Consider the following 25,417-nt stretch of genomic DNA (forward strand, 5'->3'; position numbering starts at 1 on the left):
CCTGCTAGAATGGCTGCTTCTCTTATCACAGTCATGTAATGTAATCCCACAATAACCGTTGGTCAACATCCACAGAACAAGTTGTGTGGTGTGGTATTCCTAATTTTCCTTTACATTCACTCATTCTGATGCATGATATAATTATTTAAGCACCAACTTGATGAGTATCTGCTGTGGCTTAGTGGTACTTCATGTTGTGTAGTGTGTGCAAGGTCTGGGGTTCAAGACTTACAGAGGTGTTTTATTTTGTTCCTGAGCAGAACAAGGGCCCTCACATACAGAGGGACTAAGGCACTTTAAGCAGTTGTAAGCGGGTTTGCGCAGGTTTGTGCAATGCTTCTCATTGCTTAGCCAAGCACAAACAAGCGCAAACCCGTGCAAACCAGCTAACTACTGCTTAATAGTGGTTACTCCCGCTCACCCCCATGCTAATTTTTTTGAAAGATAAGAAAAATGGGGAGATAGGAAAGTGGTGAAAAAGGGGCACAAACAGGGAAAGACAGTATGGAAAATAGCCCAGGATGTTCAGGATGGGTGTAGGGAAGGTCCATAGCTATCCATTTCTTTAACAGCAATAGCTGTGCATATGCAATAAATTTGGAGGTAGATATGAACCCTTCAACCCCGGAGAGAGGGGTGAGGACAACAAAGTATGTTGTAATGCCAATTAAATAACATATCATGTGTCCAGTGGACATGTGTGCAAGATGGGCAGCTATGTATGGGGAGTAATATTTTTTGGGAGCAGATTGCTCTTTTTTTTCAGGTGATAGTGGAATGTGGGGTAGGGGAAGTAGGTATATTTGGGGAGGTAGGTTGGGGAGGTAAACAGACAAGACAAACAAGATGCATACAGGGGTGGTATATGACACATGTGGTGGGTGAACACCTTTGACGGGGAAGGATGTTTGGAAATCGCAAGCCCATGAGGCCCAGATGGAAACAGTGGGACTGAGGTCTCCACCCATGGGCAGTCACCACTGCACCTTCATGGCCCAGAAGGTGTCTGTGCTGGGGGCTGTGTAGGAGGGGCAGGCTGACCCATGAGTTGCACCACTTGGGCCTCAAGCTGGCATAGAGATTCTGCAACAGAACTTTCAATCTCTCTATGCACCACAGCCCGGACCCTACGAAGGGTGATAAGTGCCTCTCCGCCCATGCTTGCACAGGGGGGCCATGCCCCATCCCCTGCAGAGCTTCCACCCAAAGGTGGCACAGGGCCAATGGAGGAGGAGGTCCCAGGCTGGGCACCAGATCTGCTGGTGCCAGGTGCTATGGCCAGCTGAGGTGGGACAGGTGGGACCGCTGGGACCGGTCTTCCCATACAAACTATGTTTTGGAGAGTTTAATAAAGATATGGGTTAGTAACATTCAACAGCATTGCCAATTAGTTATAACAGCATGCAGAAGTATTCCCATTAACCCAACAAACCAGATTTTCAACAGTTGAAAAGCAAGCATAACACATGCATATATAGAACAATAGTGGACATTACAACAGCATGCAGGTTTAATTGATGGCAACAGGGCACCAATATTGTGGTATTTTAACAGGGCACATGCATAGAAATAAATGCAAATATTTATAAACCAATAGGACATATGTCCCAACAAATGTTTTTAGATTAGACATAACGATTGAGGTGTGGAATTGCATTTTTTATGCACATACAGTAGGGTGGAAAAAGATAGCTCAATTAACAACTTATATATCCTTCTAGTTTTCACTACATTCCTATTAACTGCATTTATATGTCCCTTACATGTATTATTACACTACCCAATGTCCTTATATTGTGCAATTGGATTTTGCCAGATCATTATATACATGAGCTGTATCTTACATACAAACTGTCCAAGATGCAGATGTTACTGCAACATATTTTGAGAGTTGCTCACACACACTACTGCTAAGATGGTACACTGACAGCTCTACTTTCATATAATTATCTAAATATGTTCAGGTGAAAGTATCAGTTATATGTTAACAGCTCCCTACATTTGTGGCAGCACACTGACATTTCTGGGCAACACAATACCAAGCTACTCATGTGCCAGATTAACCTGTACATTCTGGCCATGAACCAACAGTTGAAGGCTGTACATATGCATACAAGCTACTGACACTCCCTTCATCCACATTATATGGGCCTACCCAAGTGTGTGTTGACACTGCTTAATACAACAGTACTATTTGTAGAATGCAACAGTACAACAACATATCAAAGAAAATGACACAGATGCACTCCATGAATCATACATTTATTAAAGGATTATTACACCTTTATTTATTAGGTTAAAAGACTTTTTGAAGGCTCTCTCATTTATTTTATATAACAGTACATGCAGAATAATTACTAACCTGCCTCATGACACAGCCTTTGCAGCCTATCTTCATGGGCTTGCAGGTTCAGTAAATGCAGTGATATTGAGACATACCTATCCATAGTATAGACAAGCATAGAATTTCTTAACTACTTAATACAATGGCTACTTACTCAGTACTGGGGCATTAGGCATCATATGGGATTCCTGGATCCACCAGTCCAGTTCATCCCCCCCTACGTCGCTTCAGGTCAGAATAATGGTGCCTGACCTGCTCACCAGTCCGAGGAACACCAGTGGCACTGGTGAGATTATGGGCAAGACTGTTCCAGGCCTCTGTTTTATATTGGGTACCCTGGTACTGGCCCCACTGGAGTCTTTCCTCATGTTTGTGGATGAGGAGCCAAACCATAATTTTAGACTCTTGGATGCCTCAGCGTTGCGCTCTAAATTGAGTGCCTTCACCAACACCAGCCATGCTGACTGCAGAAGGAAGCTACAACCAGTTATAGCAAGTATTCCCACCTGTGGAGCTTAAATATGCCTCATTTCCTACACTTATTTGTGATTGGCCAGTTTTGGAAAAACTCAGCTGTAGGCACGCATGCTTAGCTGATGTTGGCAATGTTTAAAATTCCTTTGATAGATGTGTGTCTGTTGAAAGCGCATGCTTGTGAAATGCTGTCATGGCTTAGTGGTTAATTACTGTGACTATAGTGCCCAGTATCTTGAGTTCGAGCCCTGTCATGGCTTTTTATTTTCCTGCTGGGCAGACCTGACTGGTTAAGGAACAGTAAAACAGGTGTGAGTGTGTTTACCTGACTTTGCTCAACTTTGCCTGACTTTGCCCGACTTTGACCAACGTTGCTCAACGTTGCTCGATGTTATTCAACATTGCTCAACGTTGCCCGATGTTGCGCTAGTTAGCGTGGTACGCAGCTACATGCAACTGTATTTAAATATGCTCAATACTGGTAAAATGTGCTTAGCAGTGCTTTATATTACTTAAAATAGGGTACTCATGCCTCAGAATGCATAACCATTTCACCTTTATATATATATATATATATATATATATATATATATATATATATATATATATATATATATATATAAAATTCGTTCACTACTACATTTAACATTTCAATGCTTTTTACAAAACTTATATATAAAAAATGTCAGGAAATATTTTTGTATATAGATTTCCCACAGAAAATGGAACGTGCAGTAGTGGGAGTCGAACCGGGAATGCCTTCTCTTTGTGCGAAGGCTCTAACCACTATGCTATTGCTATGTTGCATAAGTTGCATATATTTTTTAATTATCCTCTTCTGGTGTCTAAGCTGCTAACTGTAGCTAAGCAATGGGCAAACCCGTGCAAACCCGCGCAACTACGGGCAGCTATATCAGAAGAAAAAAAATATTTTTATTTTTTATTTTGTAAGTTGTTTAACATATGGGGGAGTGTAGTGTTACATTCTACACATGTGAGTGGGCTCGCTCATGTAGCTGGAAGTTGTGGCATTTCTTCATTGCAGGGGCATGGATTTTTGGACTGCTTGGCAGTCCGACATGCCCCCTACACTCGTCCACGCTCCATGTAAGCTTTAGAGTTGAGGCAGTGCACCCTCATTAATATGCATGGCATGCTGCCATCATACTTTTACACTGGCACTTCCGTGTAAGACTAATCTAGTCTTACACGGAAGATTAGTCAATCCGGGGGTACATGTAACCAATTGTCTAATAATTTTTAAGTACATCTGATCACTCTGATGTTTTATTGGAGCTAATTAGTATTATTTGTCATAATATGTTTGTTCTTGTATTTATCTTTTGTATTTAGCTTTATTTAATATACTTGCCAACATAACTTTATTCCATAATTGCCATAGTTATTTTATGTTATTGTCAGATTTATGTACTTGTATGTCTAAATTCATCTTTTGTAAAACAGCTTAGGACTTACGCTCTATAATAAATTTGAAGTTGAAGCTGAGGTACACAGTGGTGACGGACATTTAAACCCAGGGAATAACACTCTGGTAAAGATGAGGTCATGCTTTTGGAGGAACTCATTACTTAAAAAGAGACTAGTGGTTGAATTTAATAATTTCAACAAAAATATAAAAAATGTATTTATGAAAGAATGGGATAAATTTTCATTATTATCAGATTTGGACGAAATTAAGAAAGTGGAACCTAATATAACTTATAGGAACCCACCTAATATTAGGAAAAAATTAGAAGGGCTAAATAAGCATAAAAAAGTTAATATTAGAATAGGAACATCAAAATGTGGAAAATGTTCACAATGTGCATATGTTATGAATCAAAAAGAGTTATATATAGAAAGTAGAAATAAAAATATAACAAATAAGGATTTTTATACTTGTAGTACACAGGGAGTAGTATATATATCTATTTGCCAACAGTGTCAGGCATTTTATATTGGCAAAACTGAGAGAGTGTTCCGAAGACGTATTTATGAACACTTATATGATATCAGTAGGGCCAGAGAAACAAATGCACTATATAAACATTCAAAAACGTGTGAAGGAACCAATTATTTATTTTTTGTGTTAGAACAAGTGAAACCTGATCATAGAGGGGGTCCATGGGAAGTAAGACTAGAAGGTAGAGAATTGTGGTGGCAGGTTTACCTAGATGCCAGTAGGAAACCTGGGTTAAATGAGACTATTTCCATAGGACCTTTGTTAAAATTAAAATACAATAAAGTATAGTTTTTAGATTTTTTACATACATATTTATTATATTATATGAAATCACCAAGATTTTATTAATTGATTATATTTATAAATAATTATTTATTACATATTTATATTTATATTTATTAAACATTAATTATTAGTACATAATATTTTAATATTTATATATGGTCTGTCATTAAAAGGTGCTTTTAGGAATTCAGGTGCTTTGTTGGTTTTAAACACTAGAGGGAGATCTACTAAAGGAAAAAACATACTCATTTCAACATATTTATTTAGATATATAAAAAGTGTAATATTTACGGTTTTATACATGAATTTCACATTTTAATAACTTACAAATGTCATAAACATATATAATTTATTAAACAAATGTTTTTAAAGAAGTTTTGAAATAAACGTAAGGTTTTAATAATAAATATTAATGAGGGTAATGAATATTTATGAGGTAGCAGAAAATGATTCGTTAGTTTGAACTAAATGAATCTATTATTATAGGTTAATTGTGAATCTAATTGGTATATAAAGACGTAATTAGAGTTTTTAAATGTATCTGATGAAGTCCTAAAGTGTTGGGACGAAAACGCATGTTTGGAAATAAAAGAGCGTTTATAATCTATTTGCTAGACTTGAACTCATTTACATTCATTTACGTTTGTTGGAGACTGAATTCATGGTTGTTTTACCTCCTAAGCAACTCTTTTGTGGATTAATGTTTGTTCTTGTATTTATCTTTTGTATTTAGCTTTATTTAATATACTTGCCAACATAACTTTATTTCATAATTGCAATAGTTATTTTATGTTATTGTCAGATTTATGTACTTGTATGTCTAAATTCATCTTTTGTAAAACAGCTTAGGACTTACGCTCTATAATAAATTTGAAGTTGAAGCTGAGGTACACAGTGGTGACGGATATTTAAACCCAGGGAATAACACTCTGGTAAAGATGAGGTCATGCTTTTGGAGGAACTCATTACTAAAACATGTGGAAAATGACATCTGTAAAGGTCATAGAATTTCTTCACTTCAAGTGATATTGTGTTAGCACCAGAAAAAAATATTACTGGGGATGATGGGATGTGATAGATAATTGAACAGGCAGCAAGAAAGGACCTTGACAATGGATAGTTAATGAAATTCTAAAGGACATTGATACAAATGAGCCATTTTAAACCATTTTCAATTAACCACGTTTAAATGAGTCATGTTATCATGCCTACCAAAATCTAGTATGGAATTTTAAAAAAAATGGGATCTTGAAGTACAAATCTCAAATTAGGGTATATACTTTTCTGGGTGCATGCCCAGACTTTTGGGCAAAGACTTCATTGTTTGCCAGAGACAATATTTACTTTAGCCGGAACAGTAAAAGGATCTTTGCCAAAAACTTCATGAGTGTTGTACATTTTGTGGCACAAGCAAAGAACTGATAACAAAGAAATAATACCCCTCTTCCACATTACCTTAAATACAAATGGTTGAAGACTCTCAAATAAGGAAATCAAAGAAGAGGCAAGGATGATATTAGGAAAAAAATGGTTTGCTGGTGATGATTATTTCATTTATAGTAAAGATTATATTGCTGAGAGATTTAAATATTCTGAAATGCATATCTGTGACCAGCAGTTATGTGAAGGGTGTTGCTGGATGTCAGCATCAGGCATACAGTGTAACTGTGGTACATTCTAATGTGGACACAAAGTGCACCACGTATTTATACTCTTCTCAGATTAGCTACTTTGTTTTCTACATAAGGTGCTTATAAATAATGTGAATCTACAAACAATGATATGACCCCAGATGAAGGCACTTTAGGTAACCTTAAAGTGCTTCAGACTCTGTAGTGATGGGAATGACCTCTCTGCACTTGTTTCCATGGTGTGACTAGAGCTGTTGCTATAGACATGGCCAGCAGTGATGTTCTTGCATGCTCACATTTTTAGGTAGAGTACTGTGGTACAGGACTACATACACTGTGCTGCACAGCACTTACTGTAATATGGTCTGACTGCTGCATGATTCCCCTATGCGGTCCAAGAGGCAAGATGTCCACATGGGCTGACAACATCAAATTCATAGACATAACAAGAATACATTACATTTGTGTTGTGAGATGCATGGTTTCACCAGTGATAATGAGTTAAAGCAGATATGGTCAGTACTCTGACAAAACCATGGTCCATTCATTGTTCTAGACCCTATGGTGGCTGTTCAGTCAAATCCCAAGAGTCAGCACAGGTGTTGACTCTAGTCAGTATCAGCAGATCATCCCCAATCTCTGGAGATATTCACTTGCTGTTTGGACATTGCATCCTCTGGTTAATGGGGTTGCTACTGGGGACAGGAGTCCTTCTTCTGGTTCACATCATGGGGGTTGTGTGAATTCCTCCCCTTGAACAGATGGAAGCACACCAAGGATATGGATATGAGCTTGATGTTTTAATAAAGCAGCTTACAACAGGTGTCATTGCCATGAAATCACTACTATTACTAGACATGGGGGGGGGGGTCATGTAGCAATATATTTGCTCTGGTATGTGTTTCCCATCTTGTGCTTTTCTTTCATGTAGTCTGTTCTATTGCTTAGGGGCTTGATGAGTTTATGAAAATCTGATCCCTTGCATATTTTACAAAGATGATCTGTGAATTATACATGTTTTAATTTACATTTTTTGAACAACATTTATATTTTTTTCCCTTGCAACAAAAACTTTATCCAAAGGCCTGTTGCATTAATATATTCCTCATATGCTTTGCTGTTGTTTTTCTTGTTTATAAGCCTGGCTTCCTACTTGGGGTGACATTTCAAGCTTGCAGTTTCCTGGTTGTCAAGCTGATTTTGGATGAATACTGCAGGTGTTGCTGTCAGGCTGCTTTAGTTTAGGTTTTACAGTGTGCTGTAAACTAGAGTTGTTCTATGGACCTTGCCTGGTATGTCCCACAATGCACCTCCTGTGTTCATGTGTCATACAAACACTAGAACGGCACCTTTAGGTATCCCATGTTATCCCATGACATGCACATGCCTCAGATTGGCTCTTATCCTGCAGAGCAATTTTCTTTTTTTGAATCTCCCTCACCAGATCCTCCGACCCCCCCCCCCTGCACTATGTCCGGTAAGAGTTTACTTACACAACCAAACAAATGGGTGCCATTTTTAAATCTCTCCTCTTGTTGACTGGCCTCATAGTGTGTGGTACTCCTCCTGTAAGTGTATTTTTTTCACAATTTGGATGCTTAATCATGTCTATTACATAGCCAGAATGTTTGGCTCAGTTTATTCTGATGACGATTCTAAGGTCTGTTTACGAGTTGTTTTCAATGTAACCATAGCTTTTGCTATATACAGTGGGTGTATATTTAGTATGGTGTTAATTTTATTATTTCTCTTACAATTCCTAATATATTAGTTACACTTGTGCAATCACTGTAGTACTGGAAATTGTTGTACTAGCCAAACTGCAGATCTACATTGAAAACTATATAGATTATGAGTTTTATTATATGATATAATTTGGCTCTACTTACATCAGTATTAATGGTTTATACAAAAACTCTATAATGGGATTGCACTCTAATATAACCCAAACAACCAAAGCTGAAGATTAAAGCCACAGCACAATATAATCAGGAATAACCTAGGAACATTGATTTGTGTGAAGTTTGAATTCACTAAATTGTTTCACTGTTAGAGCAAGGATGTCCTAGCTATCTCATTGAACTGTAATTTCTATCACTTGTTTTTTTTTTTTTTTATTTACAAACAGTTGATGACACTGTAATTAATCAGTTGCTAATGTACATTTTGAAGTTAAGGCATTGTGAATATTACCAGACTGTAGTTTTTAAGTGGATGATACCATTTTTTGTTTTTGTTTTTGTTAATCTGTATCTCACACTAGCCTCTCACTTTTTTTTTTTGTTTGCTTTTTTTTCTGGTTTGCCCTAAGAACTCAGACTGAAATATCTGCCCTTGTCTCTACAAATGAACATCCAGTTCTGAAAACAAAATACAAATACAGGAACACATGTCTCCGGGAAGAGCCCACCTCAGAGTGTATGTCTTATTCTAACTTTATAGACGGAATAAGAATAGCTCTTTTTTTTTTGTGTGTGTATTTTTAATGTGCATAGTACAACACCTGAGCCAGCAGCAAGGATTCTAATTCCCCTTCATAGTGGTCTGGTCCAACTGCTGCATATCTCTAAAATCTTTCTTTTCCTATTAGTCTCCCCTCCAAATATAAACAGCCCAAGTTCAGGAAAAGTTCTTTAAACCATCAATAGCTATTATTGTAACATTGTAATTGCCCAAACCATACAACTCTTGTTAAGGTGCCATTAAGAATAACAGAATTAAATAACATAGTTATTGCATAAGTGATAATCAGGGAAAATGACTAACCTTACAGTCATTATATGTGATTGTTTCTTTTTGCCTGCATGTGCCTCAGATTTCCTCTACCCACTCCATTCACTCTTCGCTTCAGACGGGCTCACTCCACTCCCCTACGCTACCCACAAATCCCACCCACATACCCTCACTATCCCTACTTTTATACTTTGCCAGTAACCACACCCCTTAGGTAATTATCCAAATCACATTGATCAGACCCATTAATTCCAATCAACCACTAACCAAAACTCAAATTGCTTTCTTAACCTTACCACATCCCATCCCTATAACATCCACGCTCTCATTAATTCATCCCTACAACACCCTCCAAAACACTACTTAACCCCTAATTGAATACAATAACCATGTTACACCAAAGCTTTGTATTATTAACTATGCTAATTGCCTTCTAGCTTTCAACATATTATCAGAGACTGAATGTATTAACTATCTACTCCCCCACTAAGCCAGTCAACACCCCATCCCATAGTGCTTCAAACAGTACTTTTCAAATCTCCTCACCTTTACAACTGCTCTAATACCGAACTCTTCTCCGTTAAATATACTTACCAACAGAAAGCTACAGACTCACTATGCAAATATGCCAAACTAGTTACCAAGCCCACACAGCTATTTCCATTCAACTCTTCCCTTATCAAACTAAGTGGTGGCATACATTTCAATCCAGGACTTTAAGCCCCAATACAAACCTCTCTCTCACTAAACAACACAAACTCCCCAAACTACAAAAACCTCCCACGGAATGCCTCAGATCTCCTAATACTAAACTTGAATCTAAGAAACATCCTAAATAAAACTTATGAATTCAGTGCAGCTATTACCCAATACTCCCCCAAACTTGCTATCCTAATGGAAGCATGGCTAAAACCTCACACACCAGATAGTGAAATTCTAACCTATGGTATAATGTTTACAGTTGTGACAGGACTCATAAATGAGGTGATGCCATAGCAATAATATATAAAAACATTATCAAACTAGAAAGACTAGAAATCAACCCCCCAGATCTCCTGAACACAGAAATTATAATCACCCATCTACAACTAAATTCTAACAAACACATCATTATTATAGCTATTTACATACCCCAGGCAATAACCCAGTCATTATTGGAAACCTCCTTTGTTGGTGTGCTTCACCCTTTAGCCAAGAAACAATAATTATGAGATATTTCAACACAGACTGGCAGACCTGCACATCAGATAATCTTTCCTACTTTATTAACCTCCGTGGCTTTGGCCAAATGATGCAATCCCTACCAGACTTGCCAAACATAGCAAAAAAGAATCAATCCTAGACTGGACACGTACAAATAAACCCACCCTATGTCACCAATCTGTCTGCATCTGAGACAGTCTAAGTGATCACCTACCAACTTACCTTCTCAGGCACCATATTTGTCCTACTAAAAACATCATTTATAAACTTGGCCAAAACAAAAAACACTTCTGTCCCGAAGTCTTAAAAAGCCTCCTGCAGCAATGTGACTGGTCCCCTTTAGAATATCTCCACCATGACTCTGCTTTGGAATATTTCAACGACAAATTCCTCAACATTGTAAACAGCTTAGCTCCCCTCAGAAAAATCTGTTTTAGCAACTAACACTTACTATGGTTCAACAATGACACCAAGCAGGTTCTTATACAGAAAGAGACAGAGCCTGGTCCCATTATCACCAAACCAAAATTCAAGCCTCCCTCTTCACCTAAGACACCTAGCCAAAAAAGAAATAAGACATGACAAAAATACATACTATACTACAATGCAACAAAAACACCAAAACAACTCCCAAAAATGTTGACCTACCATTAAACAACTGCTTAAGCGAGGACAGACCACAACCCCACTTCCAACCACAACAAATTTTTCAGATAGCATTGCCTCACAATTTAATTCTCACTTTGTCAGCTCTGTACCATCACTAGTTAAAAGCCAGTACAAAACTCCTCTAAATGTTCCCAATGGGCCAGAAGACACCTGTAACTCATTTTCAATCAAACCACCTCTAACCAGCACCATCAAAAAAATCTTTCCAGACTAAAACCCTCATCCCTCACAGCTGACCAACTCCCTAATAAATTTCTCAAATTGTCAGCAGATGCCATTTCCATCTCCATATCTCTTCTGTTAAATCAGTCCATTGCAGTACATCCCCAAACTCTGGAAGTCTCATATATCACTCCCTACACAAAGGCCCATCAACTGAGTTTTCCAACTATAGATCTACCACCCATAGCTAACATACAAGAAAAATGCATACACTCACAACTCCTCAACTATCTGCTAACCAATAACCTCCTGCCTCCATCCCAAAATAGTTTCAGACCTAAACATAGTACTACAACCGCCCTTGTTAGCTTTACAAACTCCATCAACCAGCTCAGAAATAACAACCATGTTGCTTTGATATTTCTTGATATGTCTAAGGCCTTCAATACTGTATCTCACCAGAAGCTACTAAATGAGCTCGCTTCCTTAAACCTAGCTAAACCACACCTCATCTGGTTTCTTAGCTACCTGACTGCCAACAGACATTTAAGTGGCAAGATGAGCTTTCCACCTTATTACTGGTATCAGTAGGGGTGCCCCAAGGCTCATTCTTGGTTCACTGCTTTTCACCATTTTAACCAACAGGCTCAGCACAGCCACCCAGCATTCAACTGTTATCTAGAACACAGACAACTCCTCCCCCATGTGTTCAGCTCCTTCCCTACCAGAAGTCCTCCAATCAACCCAACAATCTCTCATAGACATCGAACAATATCTCTCAGAACCCCAACTAGTTCACAACCTTAATAGAACAAAGCTCATGCTCTTTACCAATAGCAAAACTCCAGATCCATACCCCTCCTTGTCAATCTACTAAGTCAGTAAAACAAAGACTGAACTGCTCTAGTACATGCAACACCTTGGTCTAACCATCAGAAAGGTCCTCATTAAACTAGGATCTCTGTACAGAGTCAAGCCATATCTTGCAGATACCACTAGACACTCCATAACCAGGACTCATCTCCTCTCAACCCTACTATATGCCTCAACATTATTCACTAATCTTGGAAAATGTGATCTAAACAAACTGGTGTCTTATTACAACAAAATAGCTAGATTTGCTACTAACCTCCCCTACGGATTACACCACTGTATTGAGCTACCAAATCTTCTAACACTCAACCAGCTTACTTTTATCCATTCTATCCTACACCATTCTGACAATTGCCCAGCACTCAAAACTTAGCAGAGCCCTACACAAACTCCAGAAACTTAAGATCTTCTAAAAAATTACTGCTCAAAGTAGCTAAATCTAATAACTTTCACAGACACTCTCTATTCTCCCACCAAACATCAAAATCCTGGGACTCCACTCCTCAGACAATAGTAAATACTAATAATACATCCAAATTCAAACTACTACTAAAGGAACACTTAACCAACAACTAGCTCTGCTCTTGCACTAATCTAGGCTGATCTTACTTCAATTCCTTGTCTTACAACCAAATTCCCTTCTATTACTAAATACTAACAATCAAACCATTCCTTCTTTTATTAACAACAGTCCATCCTCCCTTCTACCCAATTTATAATCCCTCTCTGCCCAATACTATCCCTTCTCTTATCTAACAATAGTCCATCCTCCCTTCTACCTAATGTATAATCCCTCGCTGCCTAAAAACATCCCTTCTTTTATCTAACAATAGTCCATTATCCCTTCTACCCAATTTCTAAGGGTCTATATTATATAAGCAAACTCACTGAATTGTTGTTTGATATATAATCGACCCACAATTCCTGAAAACCCAAAATGTCGAACAGACGGATCAGCGATTTTTTTCCCAGGGAAAGAAATTGCTAACCACACCCCCCCCCCGATGTGGAGGGCTGTGCCCCCCACACCCCCCTACTTAAATATACCAACTCCGAGATCGCACCACAGTGGAGAAAATAGCAAAGTCCTGAAAACGGCCCAGTGATTTTTTTTTTCCCTAGGAAAAAAATCTCTGCTCCGTGCTTCGCTTTTCACACAATGACGTTTGACTAAACAGCGTTCTCAATTCATTGCGTTTGCTAAAATAATAGGGACCTATTTATAATCCCTCTCTGCCTAATACTTGCTTCCTACAGCTCAAACTACCTCTAACTATCTCAAGATCTGACACTTTCCACTATGCTTCCTACAACTCAGACTCCCTCAAACTTTTCTCAGACTTCTGACACTTCCACTTATTGCGTCCTTCATGCACCCCACCTGAAAACTGCCTAAGCATGCACAACTGGAATAAGCAAAAGTATTTTTTTTCTTTTTAGACTGTTGTACATTGTTATGTAATTTTTTTGTATCTGTATCAACCTATGTTTCTGTAATGTTTTTACTTTATGATATGTAACATTTTTTCACTGTATTTTTATTTCCTTTTTTTTAATTTCTTTGTAATGGAGCTTTTCTCCCAGGGCCCCTGCTGAAAAAGAGCCATTCTCCCTAGTCAGACATTCCAGGTAAACAAATGTAAAATAAATAAATAAATGTTCAATACTCTTTCTAGCTCATCTGGGGGCAGTGCTATGGGTGCCTTGACTGGGGTGGATGAGCAGCTATAACCTAGCAATGTAACCTACAGGATGACTGTCTAGGGTGCTGCCAGTGTTAAACATATAGAGCAGGCCATAGTACCGGATTTGTGCATTATGGTTCACCCTATAACATTTGACACAAACATCCATTATTTGTCCACTATAGCCACATACCACCTGAATGGCTTTTGGCTGGTACCCATGTCTGTTCACATAAACAGTGGCATCTGTCCCAGGAACACTGATGAATATGTGCATGGAATTCACAGTGATAGTGAAACCTGTCACTTTGGCAATAACAAGGAAGACACATATTAATGGAGTTTATCCTGCCTGCATCTGAGGCATCTTTGTACATGTTTCTGAATGAACAAACTGATGGAGAATGCAGCTAGCTGAGGCCTATGATCATTTGAGTGAATCTCTACTGGGTCTCCAAAGTGTACCATCTTTTATGATGGTGACAGCCATGATTATCCTTATCTGCAGGGAATAGCCTGCTGTCTAGCACCTTGTACCTTCATCTCACAACAAAGACACATAGATGAGTTAAGATGTACCTGTCCATTTAACACTGATGGTAAAACTCCTGCATTGTGAAGGTATGGTACAGCACTCACCTATAAAATAACCTGTCAGTACACCTATAGTAGATAGTCCGCACAGCAGCCAGTGCCTGGGCAGTGGAGGCTAATAAGCTGACAATGAGTGCAGGACAGCAGTCCATTACAATGGTCCATATTTGGTCATCCTGAGATGTATTCCTACAAATTGTGCAGCATTTGTGAACTGTGTGAATAAATTTAAGCTACGATGCATGTTGTAGGCTTTTCATTTACAAGCATTTACAAACTTTTGTTGCCATAGTTTTGAACTATTATGATTTAGGCATAGCAGCAAGATTGTTGCTCTGTGAATTGCCCTTGTTCTTTCAGATTTACTGATTTTCTTCATAACATTGGGCCTGTTGAAGTGAACACACATTATTAATTGAAATAAGCTTATAGAAAGACACCTTATCGATAACTATGGGAAATGCAGTATTTGATGATCATCTAGTCTGAGAACCAAGAAAACACTCTTGTTTTTCACCTTCTGCTCAGATTTTTAAAGGCAAATGCTATGAATTTGAAAACTCAGAAAATGAGAGGTGGGGTTATTGTACAATTATATATCATACATTCCTCTGTTGTGTGACTCTGACTTTTGCAGTGTTTTTGTATGACATTTCAAATTATCATCTGTACTATGCATTACACACCCTGTTTTAATCATGTCCAGTAATCATAACTGGAATTTTTTGTTTAGTTAAGAACAGAGGTGTGCATACTTCAAGGAAAGCATATAACATTTTTTTCTTCAAATACTTGGCCAAATTCTCTTGGCACAAGTGTTTTTTTTTTTTTTTTTTTCAAAATGCTCAGGTATTTAGAATACTTACACAAAGTAACATAATATATAAGTAAACTTTAAGGTGAAGCATACTGTCAAAGGCAAAATATACTTTAAAAATGATCAAAACATGGTAGGTTCAGGTTAAGGCACTTTAATCTTGCAGCAAGGAGACAAAAACGTGCTAATACAGAGTTTGTCTAACCAGAAACAGGAAATGCATTCATTTTTATAGGTTATCAAATTAATCCTGTCCTACCATGCTGACGTAACAGATTACCACCTTTTCATCATCATCTGCTGACCATCTTTCCCATGAATTTCTGCTGAATTAAACAATTTTTATGTGAAACTTCTTGAGGAAAACAACATGGCCTTGGTTACTTTCAGTTAGATACTTGTTATGTTACATTCAAGATACTATGGCTAAATCAAGCACAGTGCTAGCAGTTCATTTCTCTAATAATCCTTTGTCTACCTTATCTCTAAATTACTGCAGCTGCAGAGGTTCCCATCCTCTGGACAAGGCTGTTTGTCTAGAATCATTACATTTATAATATGGAGTATTGTTCATTCATATGCTTCTGACCTAGCAGATAAACACCTGCTTCTCAAGTACATTTCCACAAGGCGTAAACAAGAATATTGTTGTGCTAGCAGTTACTAGGTCGGAGGGCAACTTGCAAGTTTCAGTAAGCATGCTGCAGTTTTCAAAAAACATCTTTTTCAGTCTCATATGAAACTCAATTTGTATATAACACAGTGCATAAAAAATAGAATGAAAAGCATATTAAAAGCACTTGATTATTAATTTGGCATTAAGCATACACACATTAATACATATTTTTCTAACATTTCCCTCCTGTTAATACTTTTTATTCTATTTTCAAAAAAGAATAAACAGCTTGCTTCTTTTCCTAACCTCTTCCATTCAGGATTTGCAGTTAAGAAAGTTATTCAGTTTAAACTTTTATGAAAGTGTTTTGCATTCTAGCAGCTCTTCAAATTCAGTACTTTGATACATAGTCTCAAATACGGATATATCTATGAATTCTTTAATTAATTTCTTCATGCAGGGGATTCCGCAACAAATATAAACTCCTATTAGGAGTAATCCTACCCCAATAGCAATCAATATGTTCATAAAAATGGAGCCCCCCCCCCCCGAAGGCATTCTGGAAAAACTCTGTCAGAGGATTTGGGCCTGGTTTGGTCATGGCCGACACTTGCTGAATCACCTCGAGATGGTCGTTAATTTCATGCTGATGGTCAGGAATGAACGCACAGCACTCTTCTGTGATTAAAGCGCAAGTTCCACCTCTCGCCGCTAGGGTGAAGTCAAGAGCCATTCGGTTTTGGAGCACTATAGTTCTCATGGCATTCAGTTCATCAGTTATCAGTTCAAGGGCAGAAAAAGTCACATTACTCATTATTTCGAGAAGTTTGGACAGTTTTCGCAGCTCCCATATTGATTTAACTCCACCATACATGGGTGATATACCTGCCCAGGATATAACAGCATCACTCAAGACCATGTGCACAAATTTGGTTCCCACATTACGATGGTCTTTCCACTCTGCTTTGATTCATCCCACTGGATTCTCAGGTTTCTTAACAGTCTTTTTGGTTACGTCTTGAGTATTTTGAATACTCCCCTGAGGCAAAGCTGCAGTGTGTCAGATGGCCGGAACCAGGTATCCCAAAAAACAACTGCCAGACCAATTCTCAGGTAACCATTTATATGCCTTTTTACCACATACAAAATAACAGTCTTCTACCTTAGTTATTACTTTGTTACGAAATGACTGCCCTGCTTGAAACATTTTCCTATCTATCACTGATAACTGTTTGAAAAGTACAGGATTGTGCTGTACCTGATAAAGAGTTTTATGCATAGATTTCAAAAATGAGTCATAATCTGTACTACAAGATCCACTCAAATCATTTGGTTTTCTATAACATTTATACAGTACTGTAACATTGCATTTACTCCATCCAACTTGGATGGAGTCATTTTTATAAAAACATACAATTCCTTTTTGTGTCACAGAAAAATACAGTGCTACCTTATCTTGTGCTTTAATAGCGACTGTGTCAAAAACCAGATTTTCCCAGGTCTCATTGACCCCTAGGGGCATAGCAGTCGTTAATAAACCCCCGTATGCTGTTGGTATGGCCGTACAGACCCAGCAGTTCGAAACATTAAAAGTATCTGCGTACACACGTGTAATTGCCTGATACGTGTTAAAGTTCGTATGCTAGTCTATTTTTGGTTCATTACGTCTAATCAGTTCAACCTTTGTGGCAGGAAAAAGGAACGGCCACAACAAAAAGAACAGTGTGATCAATATTGCAATAAAAACAATCATACAAGTTTTCTGAGGTTGCTCAATGCCTCTACTCACTCTGTATCTGGCCATTTTGTTCTTGTTGTGCAACAGTAACAAAGTTTTTGTCCAGTTCAAAGTTTTTAACCAGTTTACAGTACGTCAAATGAATCCAGGAAGCTCGCTCTGCGATCTTGACTGCAGTGGGTGTCGACAGTAGTACCTGGTACAGACCTTCCCACTTTGGAGAACTCCAATTCTTCCGTTTCACAATCTTCACCCAGACCCAGGTGCCTGGAGCTACTGGTGCTTCCGATTTCTATTGCTCTTTATCTGAAACAGAATTTAACTGCAAAAGTTTGTTATTCAAAAATCGCCTTATATATCCTGCAAGTGAACTGTCAGTCTCCTGCTCTGTAGACATGAGATGTTTCCACTGAGGTGTATAATATGCCCTCCCAAACAAAGTTTCAAAAGGAGTTAATCTCTTTACATTTGGAACAGTTCTCATACTCAACAATGCTAAAGGCAAACAGTGCACCCAGTTTTTCTGTGTCTCTTCTATCAACTTCCTAAGCTTATTCTTCAATACTCCATTGTGCCTCTCTACTAGCCCTGCAGATTGAGGGTGATATGCACAGTGGTTCTTTAACGATATCCCAAAATAACGACTGAGTTGTTGGATTGTTTAATTCACGAAATGTGTCCCGTTATCACTATAAATCTTTTCCGGTATACCAAATCTGGGTATGATTTCTTTAATGAGGACCTTTGCAACAGTAGCTGCATCTGGATTTTTAGTTGGAAACGCTTCTACCCATTTGGAAAACATGTCTATAATAACAAGGCAATACTTCTTATTCTCACATTTATTCAATTCTATGAAATCCATACAAATAGTATGGAACGGATATGGTGGTGTAGGAAAATTCCCTTGCTTAGGCTTCAACGCCCCTTGTGCATGATGCTTGTTACAAACATGGCCTGCTGCACAAACATTTTTTGTATAGTTTGTAAACCCGTAGGTTGCAAACACACGATTCACTAACTGTACCATCCCCCCTGTTGAGACATGGCTCTGCCCATGGCTCAACAACGCTGCATATCTAAACAAATTAGATGGCAAAATCAGTTTATTTTCCTTGGAGATGTACAGTCCCTTCTCGAGGATTGCTCCTCGTTTTATCCACTTTTGTTTCTCAATATTTGTAGTAAGTGTCTGCATTGTTTTTAACATTTTTAAATCTAAAATCTCTGAGGGTTGTAATTCCTCACTCAAAAGAAAAGTTTCTGTGGCTGAGGCTGCTTGCTTTGCAGCTGTATCAGCCCGTGCATTACCTTTTGAAATTCTATCCTGTTGTTTCGTATGAGCTACGCATTTGCAAATAGCTACTTTTTTAGGTAACTGAATTGAGTCTAACAAGTCTAAAATAAGTTGTGCATGGTTAATCGGTTTACCAGTAGATGTTATCATTCCTCTATTTTTCCACTGTTGTGCAAAAACATGTACAGTAGAAAAAGCATACTGACTGTCAGTGTAAATGTTCACTTTCGACTGTCAGTGTAAATGTTCACTTTCTTACCTTCTGATAAGGTACATGGCCTTGTTAAGGCAATCAATTCTGCTGCTTGTGCAGATAAGTTGTGTGGTAAAGATTTTGCTTCTAAAGTTTCAGTATCAGAAAGGACTGCATACCCCACTAGGTTCTGTCCTGTAGGACCCCTCCTGCACGAGCCGTCCACATAGCATGTCACCTCGGCATCATCCAAGGGAACATCCGTAAGGTCTTGTCTAGGTAGTGTCTTTTGTTCAATCTCCAGCAGGCAGCAGTGTGGTTTGCCATCTGCAGGGGTTGAAAGCAAAATTGACGGATTCAAGGTTGTACATCGTTCAATTGTCATATGAAGTTGGCTCAACAGTATGGTCATACAGGAAAGATGCCTAGCTGGAGAAAGATATGCTACTTTTTCTTGCAGTAAAATAACTGCGACTGCATGAGGCACTCTCAATATGAGAGGGTGGAATAACACTACTGAGGCTGAAATCTGCACTGCCATTGCAGCTGCAACTACTGCTTGTACACAATGGGGCAAGGATCGCACCACTGGGTCTAACTGTGATGAATAATAAGCTATGGGGCATTGTTTGTCCCCATGTTGCTGTGTCAATACTGATGTCATATAACCTTGCTTACAATCTACAGTTTGGATAACCTGCTTGTTATAGTTTGGTAATCCTAAAACTAAGGATGATGCTATTAATTGTTTCAGCTTACAGAAAGCTGCTTCTGCTTCAGGTGTCCATTGTAATAAATCTTGTGCTGCCATCAGCTTTTTAAATATTAAATCGGCCAGTGGAGCAGATTCCAAAGCATAGTTTGGTATCCAACTCTGACAAAAATTAGTAGTTCCCAGGAAGGACATAATTTCCTTCTTGGTAGTTGGTCTAGGTGCTTGTAAGATCACTGTTTTTCTGTATTCATCTAATATTCTACCTTCTTTGGATATTACATATCCCAAGTATTTAACTTGTTTTCTCCAAAGCTGTAACTTGTCTTTGTTTACTTTGTGACCTTGAGTAGCTAAAAATTGTAACAAAGCTATCGTGTCCTCCTTGCATTCTTGCTGGGTGGGAGCTGCCAGCAGAATGTCGTCTACATAAAGTAGAATCTGACTACCTTTCGGTGGGATAAATCCCACCAGGTTGCTTGCCATTTCCTATGCAAATATTGTTGGACTTTCACAATATCCCTGTGGTAATCTGGTATATGTGTACCGCTTTCCCTGAAATGTAAATGCAAACCAATATTGGCTGTCAGGGTGTATTGGTATCGAGAAAAATGCATTACTAATGTCTACCACTGAAAAATATTTCTGTTCTGGCTTTAAATCATTCAGTAAAGTGTGTGGATCTGGCATCGTTGGTGCCCTGGGTATAACTGCATTATTTACAGCTTGTAAGTCTTGGACCATACGCCATTCCTCATTTGCTTTCTTGACAGGAAATAAAGGTGTATTACATGGTGAATCAGGAGATTCTATTAAGACTCCTTCCTTAAGTAAGGCTGCTATGATAGGCTTGATTCCTACCTCTGCATCCTTTCTCAAGGGATACTGTCTTTTCTGGGGCCTAAAAGCTGACTTTGGCATTATGGTAACTGGTCCTGCTGTTTGTATTAGTCCTACATCTGATTTCCCTGCTGACCAGAGAATATCTGGTATGTCTCGCAAGGCTTTTTCCTCTTCTTCCAATAAGAGTAATACTTAGCTATTCTCACTAGCCTGTGAGTGTACAGCTGGGTGTGTCTGTGTGATCCAATTCAATTTCTGTTTCTGTACTCCCTGTTCAGTGAGCTCTAATTCTGTCTGCTTTTCCCACCTTGTGACTTTTTCACCTAAGTCTGCCCATTTTAAAGTTTTGTTCTTAGTTAAACTAACATGTGGCAGTCGATTAGATTTGTAAAGTGATAAAAATTCCTGGGGCAATGAATAGCTTGCTACACTGTTCCCTTCTGCATCCCAGTACAAGTTTCGCAATACTAGCCTGTTTGCCTGGTTTTGAAACAACTCTTGTTCATAATCTTTATCAGGTCCTGGTCTATTACAGTAATATAGAGTACAATGGAACAAATGCTGTTTGTCAAACTCAAGGGAGGGGAACTTGCTGATGGCTACGTTCACCAGTACTTCGGTTACTGCCCCCGGACCAGTCGTAACCAAGTCCTGGCTGTACCAATAATACATTTCACCCTCCGGTCACACTACAGAAGTGTCCATTTGTCACTGTGCTTCCATACCCTGCATGGTTGGAACTACGGCTATGCCAAATATCTGCATCAAATCTCTACCCAAAAGATTTACTGGGCATTTTGCAGAAACTACAATTTTACTTTTTTGAGTCATCCCTGAAACGGGGTCTGTTATTGTTATGTCATGGAAGAGTGGCTCCCGATACAGCTGTCCATTAGCTGCTTTTACTAGTATATAATCTGGTGATTCTGTATCTTCCGGTAGCTTGGAAGGGTGTATCAGGGATCGTGAAGCCCCTGAGTCACACAAAAATGTAACTTCCCTCCCCTCTACCAGAAGCATCACTTCCGGTTTTGTGTCTGCTAAGTAAAGCTCTAAGCTCAAAAGAGCTAGGTCTAAAATTTCATTTTCTTCTATGTCTGTGTATTCATATACATCCTCTACCCCTTGTTTCACATCCTCTTCTCCTGCTATCACATTTACACTTACCTTTCCCTGCTCACTCTCTTCTAATGATTCCTGACTATCATATAGTCATTCCTCATCTTCCTTATTTTCTGTAGTCGCCTTCTTGTTTAGCCTGCAATCCCTCGCTAAATGTCCTTTTTTCCCGCACTTAAAACACTCACCCTTTTTCTTTCTTTCCTCGAAATCTTCTGATTGTTTGTCAGATTGTTTACTTCCCTGGATATTTTTCTTACCCTTTTTCCCAGTTTGTACTACAAATACTTCTGACCCATCTTCTGCCGAAAATACTTGAGTTATCTTTTTCTTTTTACTATTAAAATGTCTTTCTGCATGTCTAGCATATTCAAGTAATGGCTGTAATCTACCTGTTCGATGATCTACCATATGCTTCGTAATAAAGCTACTAATGGGAGTTATACTACCCTTCAAAAATGCGTTCTTTAACTGTTGTTCATATGAGGAATCATGTGTCTGGTTTTCTGGTATCTGCATTCTGCAGTGATTATTAAAACACTCTAACAGTCTAGCATAATATCTATCAACTGTTTCACCTTCCTGTTGAATGCATTGATTAATGCAAGTCCAATCAGCCCTAGGCTTCCACTTTTCAGAGATTCGGTCTGTCAGACCTTTTACTCTGCCATCCAGTTCTGCATTAGTATGTGGGAGTGGTCTAAGTTGTGCATCACGAGGATTCCAGTCACCACTGATCATGTGCCAATCTGGACCCACAATTTGTCTAACTACTTTTTCTACTTCCTCTCCATTTAAATGGTAACTCAATCTCATGCCCTGTAAGTCTTTGAAAAATTTTCTAAAATTCACTTTTGGGTGGGGAATACCTTCCATGGCTTTCCGGATATCTTCCGGTGTCCACGGTCTATAAACCAAAAGAGTCAGATCTTGCCCTGCCTGTCCTGCCTGAGGATTCGGTACTTCTATGAGTGGACACATCTCTTCTTCACTCACAGCCTGTGGTGCTCTATTTAATTAATTTAATTCAATCTCCCTCCTCAAGTCGCGTGTTTGAGACCTGGTCTCAATAGAATCCCTGACAAACGGCTGTGCTTTTGCAGGGACAGCTAGGTATAGCGGAGGTGGATCAGCTCGTCCACTCGCTTCATATTCTGGTAACGGGAGTGGAGGGGATGAAAGAGGGGCCGTTGCTATTACTAAGTTATTGTCTTCTTTGTCTAAGAACATTGTTTTTGAGTGTTTAATTCTCTGCTCCCTACGATTTGCTTCCTCAAGCCACCTATGTGCCTGAGGGACTCCTAATTGTCTCTGTTTTTTTAATTGACCTTTTGCGTCTATTTTTAACTGCTTTATAAGTTTCATAAGTGCAAGTTTATCTAAATTACCCTCGAATTTATACTTATCGACCCATTTGGTATAATATTTAACATTATCGGCATGCTGTAATTGCATATACTTCGCGTCTTCAGTTAGGGGCGTGTCCCGGGAACTTTTTGTGCACTGATTTCCCATTGGTGTCTTAGCTAAGCTGTAAATTGTTACGTAACCCTTTCTATCACGTGGTACCACAAATCTATACCTTTTCACAGTTTATCTAGAATAACTGTCTACCTATTCTGTTTCCCTGATCTATGACAAAGAACAGTAACCCCTTTTTCTGTCCCTAATCTGCATACGCAAATTTACCTGACAAAAAACAGTTCTGTACTTAGTCCCTGACCTTAAAACAGAAATAAGGTAATTTCTCCTTACCTGACTCTCCGTGAGTTGATCCACCGGATCGTTGACTCGTCCTCCAATCCCAGATCAGAAACAGTGGCTGTCCTCTTTCGAACGACAATTCAGTCGGAGGTCTTTCAAAACAGAAGAGCTGATTTGGCCTCTTCTCCGTACGGATGCATGCCACCGGGCCCAATTCTGACCTAGGTCCAGAGCGAGAGATACGTTTCCGGTCTGAAGGACCAATCTGTCAAAGGAAAAATATACTTTAAAAATGATCAAAACACGGTAGGTTCAGGTTAAGGCACTTTACTCTTGCAGCAAGGAGACAAAAACGTGCTAATACAGAGTTCGTCTAACCAGAAACAGGAAATGCATTCATTTTTATAGGTTATCAAATTAATCCTGTCCTACCATGCTGACGTAACAGATTACCACCTTTTCATCATCATCTGCTGACCATCTTTCCCATGAATTTCTGCTGAATTAAACAATTTTTATGTGAATCTTCCTGAGGAAAACAACATGGCCTTGGTTACTTTCAGTTAGATACTTGTTATGTTACATTCAAGATATTACGGCTAAATCAAGCACAATGCTAGCAGTTCATTTCTCTAATAATCCTTTGTCTACCTTATCTCTAAATTACTGCAGCTGCAGAGGTTCCCATCCTCTGGACAAGGCTGTTTGTCTAGAATCATTACATTTATAATATGGAGTATTGTTCATTCATATGCTTCTGACCTAGCAGATAAACACCTGCTTCTCAAGTACATTTCCACAAGGCATAAACAAGAATATTGCTGTGCTAGCAGTTACTAGGTCAGAGGGCAACTTACAAGTTTCAGTAAGCATGCTGCAGTTTTCTAAAAACATCTTTTTCAGTCTCATATGAAACTCAATTTGTATATAACACAGTGCATGAAAAATAGAATGAAAAGCATATTAAAAGCACTTGATTATTAATTTGGCATTAAGCATACACACATTAATACATATTTTTCTAACACATACCTTATACCACAGTAAGAAACATGTTGATGCCTCATATTGTTAAACACTATGCCATAGTGACAGACAATTTCCATCTCTCAGCTGCACAAAATCAAATGCTTTGAAAGAGATTTCATGAAGTAATTGTTCTGGATTGAGAATATTTATAATGCAATGAATCAGATTATTTACAAGTAAATAATCATCAATCATGTTATCATTTCAGAAATGTTACTCCTGACTTTCCTGTTTTCCATAATATGCTTTACTCTTTACCGCTGGTACAAAGAGAACAAGAGACATGAGAACATCTCAGATAAATATGTTTATATTACTGGGTGTGATACTGGATTTGGAAATCTGCTAGCTAAGTCTCTGGACAAGCAAGGAGTTCATGTACTTGCTGCTTGCTTTACTGACAAAGGACAGGATGATCTCAAAAAGAATGCCTCTCCAAAACTGAAGACATTCCATCTCGATGTGACAAAGTCAGAAAGTGTGAGAAAAGCAGCAGAATTCATCAAGTCCGAGGTTGGAGAAAAAGGTATGCAAGAAAAAAAATGTTATTATAGTAATATTTCCTACAGTGTGCACATTAATGCATTTGAAATATTCTCATGGAAATCAAATCAGTATTAAATTATTTGAAATTAGGCAGGGCAAAATGTGAACAATTTCAGTTTCATTTTGTAATTATAAAATTTATTTATTAGCATTTGTTTACCGGGGAAAAGTCTGAATGGGCCATGAC

The 25,417-nt window shown here is 38.5% G+C and overlaps 1 protein-coding gene across 1 annotated transcript in view; it reads left to right on the top strand.

Annotated features, from left to right (window-relative positions):
• Positions 1-25,417, top strand: part of LOC122805435 (retinol dehydrogenase 16-like) — a 415,973-nt gene that overhangs the window by 110,404 nt on the left and 280,152 nt on the right. Inside the window, exon 2 of the mRNA XM_044075574.1 lies at positions 24,893-25,210. Within this exon, the coding sequence (XP_043931509.1) occupies positions 24,895-25,210 (316 nt within the window). The 5' untranslated portion in view covers positions 24,893-24,894. The remainder of the gene's footprint in view (positions 1-24,892; positions 25,211-25,417) is intronic.

This window comes from Protopterus annectens, chromosome 6.part1, assembly GCF_019279795.1.
Source record: "Protopterus annectens isolate FY-2018-M chromosome 6.part1, PAN1.0, whole genome shotgun sequence".
NCBI classification, from domain to species: Eukaryota; Metazoa; Chordata; order Ceratodontiformes; family Protopteridae; genus Protopterus; species Protopterus annectens.